At 46.1% G+C, this 8,383-nt stretch overlaps 1 protein-coding gene across 1 annotated transcript; it reads left to right on the top strand.

Annotated features, from left to right (window-relative positions):
- Positions 7,397-8,383, top strand: LOC8058874. Its single transcript, XM_002438464.2, has one exon. The coding sequence runs from the start codon at positions 7,600-7,602 to the stop codon at positions 8,062-8,064; it is 465 nt and encodes a 154-aa protein (XP_002438509.1). The 5' UTR covers positions 7,397-7,599; the 3' UTR covers positions 8,065-8,383.

The raw sequence follows: 8,383 nt of genomic DNA, 5'->3' as shown, positions 1-8,383 counted from the left end.
CATTGAACAGACTCAGATCTGCGAAGGACGCATCATGGATGAGCAGACGAGGCTCAACCATGAGGCGCCTTGGAGGATCTTGCAGCTGAGATGAAGCACATCATGCTCATAGCTGGCAGATTCTATCTCTAGAAACAGCTTGAGGATCTCGCTACACCGACATCTCCATCAACGCCGAAACAACCTCAGCCCAAGGTGGTTCTAGCCCTAGCAGCTTCTCCACCAAAAAGAGGTGTCTTCACAACAGCATGCACATGATGATGTTCAGCCTACCGCCAGGCTTGCAACTGTTGCAAGCGACCCAGCCTGCATTGATAGTCTCACCAGAGACCGTGCCAGCAACACCTAAGCTAGAAACCCTTCTACCATTGGACGAGCTCGGCTAGCATACGCTTGACGCAGAGCAACAAGTTTGATATGTTGTTCAATCTGTTCACCCAGTCTTACCCATGCCAGTTGCATATCATCCCAAGAATCTTCCCTTTACCACCATAATCACCGCACCAACATATGATGGCTCAGAGGATTCTACACTATGGAAGATCCAACATATGATCCCAGCCCCTTCGGTCCACACTAACGACGGTGCCACCCCTAGGGGTGCCGATATCGCAGAACAACTATACCTCGCTAGCTGATCTCAGAGTAGTAGCTTCATCAACAACTCAGAAGGACCCACGCACCTCTAACTCTGGGCAACCAGAAGCTTTGAAGACTACCAATAACATCATCGACATCAGTGACATCCTTGTCTAGCTATGCATGGCTATCAGGGATGAACGTGAGCTCCAAATCATCTACAACGCCATCATGGTCCAGGTAGCAGCCCTAGTTGAAGTGTCAAGATGGCGGACTAGAAGGGGGTGAATAGTCCTTTCTAAAACTTATCACACTGGATAACCAAAACAAATACGGAATTAAAACTAATGGTCTAGCCAAGACTACACCCCTTTAACTAAGTTTTTTAGCACCTTGTAAAAGATCCTAAACAAGTAAACAAGGTGCTTCCTTAGCAAGAGCTTACCTAACCAAATCTAGGTGCCAGGTCACACAAACCTATGCCACTAGTACTTTGCAAACCGAGGAGCTCCTACATAACTAGTAAGTAAAAGCACAAAGCTCCTAAGCTCACTAGCAATGCTCAATAACAAGGCAACCAATGAAAAATTAGATAGTGTAAATTACTTAGCTACACAAACTAAGCAATGTGACTAACAAGGTTACACAAACCAAATTAGCCACACAAGGGAACTACTTGTTACCAGAGCAACTACACAAGCACAAATATATAGTATAGAAGATGTAAATACAAGCTTGTGTATGGATAATGCAAACCACCGAAAAGAGTAGACAATGTTGACACGGTGATTTTTTACCGAGGTTCACTTGGTTGCCACCAAGCGAAGTTCGTGTTGAGACAAGCTCCAAGGTTGTCGCGGTCCTCTTGCTAGTGGTGACCCGTAAGTCACACTCTCCCACATGGAGTGCTTACCATAAGCTCTAGCAGTTGACCCGGCTGGACCACTTGTCACCCTTCACGTCTCGCTCTACTAGTTGCTCTTCGCAATCCCCACGGGGTGAGCACTGTACTCCTCACAAATCCTCCTTCGGAGCACCACACAATCTCTCGCGTGCTTCAAATGGAGTCATAATCCACCAAACCATCTAGGTGATGGCAATCACCAAGAGTAACAAGAAATCCCTAATCACAAAGATTTTCTAGTGCCACCAAATGCAAATCCCGAATGCACACACTAGGCTCTCACTCCCTCACTCAAAATAGCACCAATCATGAGAGGGAGAGGAAGGAGAAATGGTGGATCTTCAACCTCTCATCCACACCCACAAAGGGCTCTCAATCTCCCTAAGAAATTTCAGCTCATATCCATGGGAGAGAGAGGAGAGGAGGAACCCTAACTTACTTGCTCTCCAAAAGTGAGAAAATGAGGAGAGAAGAGAGTAGGAAGAGGACAACATCTCCCTCAATACCTCAGCTCACGCTCCCAATGGTATTTATAGTGTCTGTTGACATTTTGTAGCGCAATCACCAAAGACAGACAAAAAGTCTAGTCCCCGGCAACGACGCTAGAAATGCTTGTTGATATTACATACGCACACAGAGAAATAATCCGCAAGCGCATGGATATCGGTGAGCACTTCACCCGGGAGATATTCCAGAGTATCGTTATTTATATTTTTACCACTAGGAGAAAGCGTGCATCTTACTAATCTAAATCTATACTTAACCACTGGGCTTACAAGACAAGATAGTGAGATATGAGCGACATAGAGAGAACTCCTTAGTCAGTGTTCCGCTAACCTATGGTAAGCTATGTAGATATTGTTCTAAGGGGTACCTAGAGAAAAAGACACCTCAGAGAATGCTTTAACCCTGGCACTAAAACTCCTACCTTACCTTCTAACATGACGTGGATTACAAAGACATGAGAAGATCGTCACTTCCCCCAAATACTACCACAAATCCAGCCATATAGGGAGTATCTACGAATATTCCTAGCCCAAGCACCATGCTTACGCTATGAATGATTACTCTATTCCCTAGCGCTAGCGAATAAAGTAAATTCGTAAACCAAAGAACAATAAAAACAATAACTTACTAGTATTAGAAGTTGAATTATTGAATGATTCTAGAACCAAGCCTCGGGTTAGGAGACTTGATCTCGTAGATACAAGGAAGAAGACACCGCCAGGACAGGCTTCCTCCACTACTATCTCCACCCTATACTCTCTCAACCTCTCTTGCTGCTAAACCCTAAAGAGACAGATCCATTCGAGGGACCCCTCTCTCGCTAATTCTCTCTGGAAAATATGAATTAGGGTTTCATAATTAGCTACTCCCCAGGGGGTCAAGGTCATATTTATAGCCCCCTAGCAAGCACCACAGCCCTCGTATCAAACCGACTTAAACGTACGCTCAAGATTACTCCTTAAAGTCGGTGGAGGTAGGATCCGCTAGGTTCACCCTGATTGGCTGAGATCTCCGGGCGGGCGCCCATGCCCTTCGGGCGGCCGCCTGTCACTCAGACCCGATTTCCCGTTCGGTCTGGAGCCTCTCGAGCCTTCTGGATTGTTCATGAGTTGAATTTCGTGGTATTCTCTCTATGTAAACCTGACATATGGGCCATCTTTGGTTATTTTCAGCTGACACCCTGTAGAACACAGACAATCACCAAAAGTCATGGAATTCTGTTTGTGATAACCCTATATCTACTAGGTGTTTGCATATAGATCCTTTTTCATGTCTAGTTGATGGTTAAAATTAGGAGTTATCTACTGTCAACAGTGTGGCACCAGAAGTTTCGATGCCTAAGACCGGAACTTTTGGTCCAAGCAGATCTGACCGTTGGAGACTCGGTCCAAGCAGAGCTGACCGTTGTGAGAGACTCGGTCGAAGCAAATCTAACTGTTGTGAGAGACTCGGTCCCACCAAAACTTCCAATCACAGATCGGAAGTGAATCCTGACACGCGAGGGCATGCGCAAAAGCTCTTGTGTGGACTTCTGGTCATGGACCGGAACTTCTGGTCATGGATCGAAACTTCCGGTGATTCCGGAAGTGTTCTGTGAAACGCGGGCGCACCTTTCTCTATCAAACCGGAACTTCCTGTCACGCACCGAAACTTCCTGTCAGGCTAACTGGAACTTCCCGTCCTGTATATTCAGCACCATTTGAAGCCTTTGTAGGTTGCTAACTTTACTAACAAAATAATCTAAAATGTATTGGACTTAAGTTAGCTTTTCACAAATATTTTTATAGGATTTCTCATGCAAATTCACCACGTCACTAAGCGCTAGGTATATACAAATGAGACTCACACTTAGTAGCACTAGATAACCATTGCAATTAAAGATTTCTCCTCTTTATAGTACGGTTATCTATCCTAAATCCGGTCAAGCACTTCTCTACTCAACTTAAACCGGTGAAATGAAATGCCCTATAGGTTATACCTTTGCCTTGCGCATTCCATTCCATCTCCTTCGATGTTGATGCAACACATGCACCAACCAATCACAAATGATATGATCCACTTCATATCATCACGTGACTGTATTGGTTCATCGATCTTGATGACCTCACTTGCTCTTCACTATTGCCTTGGTCCATCAATGCCAAGTCTTGCTCAAACTTCACCGTCACACGCAGTCCCTCGCTTCAAAGCCTCTAACTTGCCCTTCACACTTGCAACCAATCCATCGAGTTAAACCTCGTCTTGATCTTCTCCACCTTGGTCACATGACTCCATGTCATGTCTCATATTCAATGAGCTCCTCCATCATCACATATTCACCTGTGGACTAATCTCGTGTGTATCTCACATAAACACTTTAGTCCACTTAAGTTGTCACTCAATTACCAAAACCAAACAAGGACCTTTCACCAGTTTGGATGTTCAGAGAAGGCGTCATCTACTATGATAACCACCTATATGTTTCGGCTATATCACCACTTCTTTAGGATGCCTTAGAGTCACTTGGTATGACAGTCCAAACCTCCTTGCAGTTGGGTTCCATTTAGCAACTTCGGATCTAGCTTGGCACACATTCCTATCAAGTATCCTTCTCCTAGAACCATGGCAGCAACACCCGCTACCTTCAGCAACAATTATCTTTTTCGACAATTACGACCAGCTGTTCATCTCCATCAATGATGTCAACATCAACCAACACCAAGAGAGTGGCTACCCGCTAATGTCACTAGCTTACGACACAATGGGCGACACACTCTTCGGTACCTTGTGCCCAGGGCCAGTCCTAAGTATTTTTGGATCTAGAACAAAACTAAATTTTGGACCCTTTTATATAACATGATAATACCAATAACACTACATATTTCTAGTATATACACACATATACAAAATGTTACTAATAAACTCTTAACTAAATTCAAACATTCATATGAAATAATATTAAATTACCTAAAAAATTCTTCTAACATATCTCGATGCAAAGTTATTGGTGATGGTGCCAATATAAATCTCATCCAACAACCATCAGAAGCTTACTTTCTTGATGACATAATACTATTAAAATTTAGAGAAATAATTAGTAACTACAATTTCATAAAGTAGGGTAGCGTTGCGCAATGGCTGTACAATTTTTATATTAGATTAATACCTTGTTGTTGCCACCTGTCTGCTCTGCGCTAGAACTGGAATATGTCCTCGCCGAGACGCCGATTGCGGATGAGTGTTCGAGTCGATCACTTGAGATCACGATCAGGGCCCTGTGAATAGACTGTATTTGCGATTTGCAAACCTAGAGTCCTAGACATGTAGCACTTGAGCATTGGCGCATTTGCGTCGATCGTCGAGCAGACGAGCACGCCTCCACGCCGCACACGCAGGAAGGCCATTGAAGACCACATTTGCATGACTCATCATGAGGGAGTCAAACAATCTAAGCCTCTCGAAGGAAGCGGAGAAGTTGCCTGACTCGTGCCGATGCGGAGGCGGATGCATCACGCGTGATCATGTGAATTCATCTCGCATATACTAGGTCGAGTACCGGTGTATGCCATCCTGGGGAGGGGCCTATCCACTGCCGAGGGCCTAGAATGGCTGCCTCTCCGGTCCCTCCTTAGGACTGGGCTTGGATGTGCCACTTCAACATGTCTCCAACCGTCTTTGCTCCAACCATCTTATGCAGATGCTTCCAAGGAACTGTCAACATGGGTCAGGTACGCCCATAGCTCCCACCTGGAAGGAAACACATATGACAACATCATCAGGCTACTTTGGCTCCTTAATTCTACTACTCCCTCATCTTCACTACGGACAACATTAACGACGAGCCTAACTATGAAGCATTTGGAGATGTCATTGTCCAACTGATGGAGATCCATGGGGCACCTGCCAACCGACAACGAATTTCAGCTTATGGCACATGTTTTAGTGTGAGGATGCACTGATCGGAGAAGGAGGGAGTTCTATCACATGCCCAATATGGACATACGGGGGGCGCTGCCACCCCTGACGCCACCATTGAGGGGCATGTCGGCCTGCCCTAAGGCAGGGCCATGCCCAAGGAGGGGGGAGGCACAACCGCCACCGTCGCTAACGTTTCTGTCCACGTCATCTATGGTTGCCATATCTAGTTTTAGTTGTTTTAGAAATAATTGGTTAGGATAGAAAGTTAAGAGATTGATTGATAGAAAGGAAAATCCGTATTCGATAAGGATCTCCTTGTTTTGCTTGTGAGCCAAGTCTAATAGAGACTATAAATAATAAGAGAAATATAACCGTATCAATTAAGTAATAGACGAGCGAAAACCCTTTCTCTCTCTTGCTGCCGCCACCCTTGCCCTAGCCGCTAGCACCGTCACCCTGCACCCCCACGCCCCCGCTTCCTGCCAGCGCCGCCGCCCCTACCCTCGCTGCTGGTCACCACCCTGACCAGGCCCCTAACACATTGGCTAAAACTTAGTGCCAAACAGGTTTGTGCACTAAGGAATTGGAACTGAAATGATTCATCGTTTCTATGTCTAGACTCGAAACGGCGGTGTACTGGTTTCGCAGTGATTCGCTCCACCGGTTCCTATTCTATCCTCGCCGGTGAAGCCAACCAAGGCCACGCCCATGACACCTAGTCGTTTCCCCTAGAAAAATAAAACAAGAAATACAATAGGAATACTATAAATAATATTTTGGCCATTTTTTCTAGAAAAATAGAACAAGAAATACAATAGGATAGAAGTATACGTACTTCGGCTGTTTCCCCATAGAAAAAATAAAACAAAAATTATAACAGAAATGCCAATATAAATATGTAAATGCTTTATTTAGTTCGGTAGCAACTCAAGAAAACCTCAGAGTATTTTAGTCTATTCCACCACATCCACCTCTGTTCAGAATCTAAACAGCCAAACAGTTTCTTATTGAAACGTTCCTCCAAAGAATCTCAAACTGAAGCGTTTGTCCTAAAATCTGGATCCTACTGAAGCCCTGTTTAGGTACATAAAATTTTACAAAATGACTAATGTAGCATTTTCATTTGTATTTGACAATTATTGTTCAATCATAGACTAAATAGATTTAAAAGATTCATCTCTCAAATTACAGTAGTTATTTTTTATCAATATTTAATACTCCATATATGTGTTGCGAAATTCAATATAACGAAGAATCTTAAAAAAAATTGCAAACTTTTTGGACTAGACAGCCCGGACCCGACTAACCCATAAGGATGAGGGTGGCCCTCGCTACAGTTCTTTTTTAAGTATAACTAAATAAATTAAATGAAAAAAATAAGAGGACAAATTATTTCGGAGAGGAACCGTGAATATGCATTTTGGAGCACCGTTCCATTCTTTCTAAACCACACATCAATCTCTGATGATTAACCCACCCGTGATCCCGTCTCCGTCCGCCCGCAAACACGCTGCCCAGTTGAAACGGGAGTCCGTCCCCTTTTCCCCGTCGGGTCTTCCGCTTATAAAACACGCCACCGGGGGCTTAGCTCCTGCTTCCTCAATATTCTCCGCAAGCATCCAATCCAAGAAAACCAAGGCAGACTTGCAGCCCAATCAGGCGAGCAAAAGCAAGAAGCAAGAAACCACCACTCTGCTCCCCCCCTCGCGGAGATGTCGTCGCAGCTGATCGAGGACCACCGGTCGGGCGCGGAGGTGCACGCCGGGCACGAGCTGTGCGAGCGCAAGTCCCGCGAGTTCATGGTGGAGCTGGGCCTCCCCGACGGTCTCCTCCCGCTGCCCACCCTCGACGAGGTCGGGTACAACCGCTCCACGGGCTTCGTGTGGCTCCGCCAGGCCGCCGGCGTCACCCACACCTTCGACTCCATCGGCAAGCAGGTGTGGTACGACAAGGAGGTGACGGCCTTCGTGGAGCCCGGCCGGATGCACAGCCTCACCGGCGTCAAGAGCAAGGAGCTCCTCATCTGGGTCACCATCTCCGAGATCGTCCTCAGCCCCTCCGGCACCAAGATCGTGTTCCGCACCCCCGCCGGGCTCGGCCGCGCCTTCCCCATCACCGCCTTCCAGCTCAAGCCCGCCGCGGCCGAAGAGGAGGCCGCCGCCGCCGCCGCCAACTGATCTGTTTAGCTTCCGGCGCCGGCGGCCGCGTGTGTGGGCTGCTCGATCTGGCCGCGGCGCCGCGAGATCCGGCGGTGACTCTGTGAGTTGATTAAGGTTTCCTCCGCCGTGTATGTGTAATGTAATGGTAGTGGATGATGCAGGAATAATCGGCGTCCCTGGATCCAGAACTCATGATTGTGTGCGCTAGTGCTGCCACAGTTTGATTTTGGATTGATTGACAACTCAGTCTCTGATCCATCCAGTTTATTTATTTATGCTCGCATCGATCTCTGTTTCGTTGCCCGTTTCCTCTACATATAAAATTGTTTATATATCA

This window comes from Sorghum bicolor, chromosome 10, assembly GCF_000003195.3.
Source record: "Sorghum bicolor cultivar BTx623 chromosome 10, Sorghum_bicolor_NCBIv3, whole genome shotgun sequence".
Taxonomy (NCBI): Eukaryota; Viridiplantae; Streptophyta; class Magnoliopsida; order Poales; family Poaceae; genus Sorghum; species Sorghum bicolor.
This window is presented reverse-complemented; position numbering and strand designations above follow the sequence as displayed.

What these genes read in the sequence shown, in the direction of transcription:
- LOC8058874 (XM_002438464.2), top strand. Translation starts at nt 7,600, where the DNA reads ATGTCGTCGCAGCTGATCGAGGACCACCGGTCGGGCGCGGAGGTGCAC.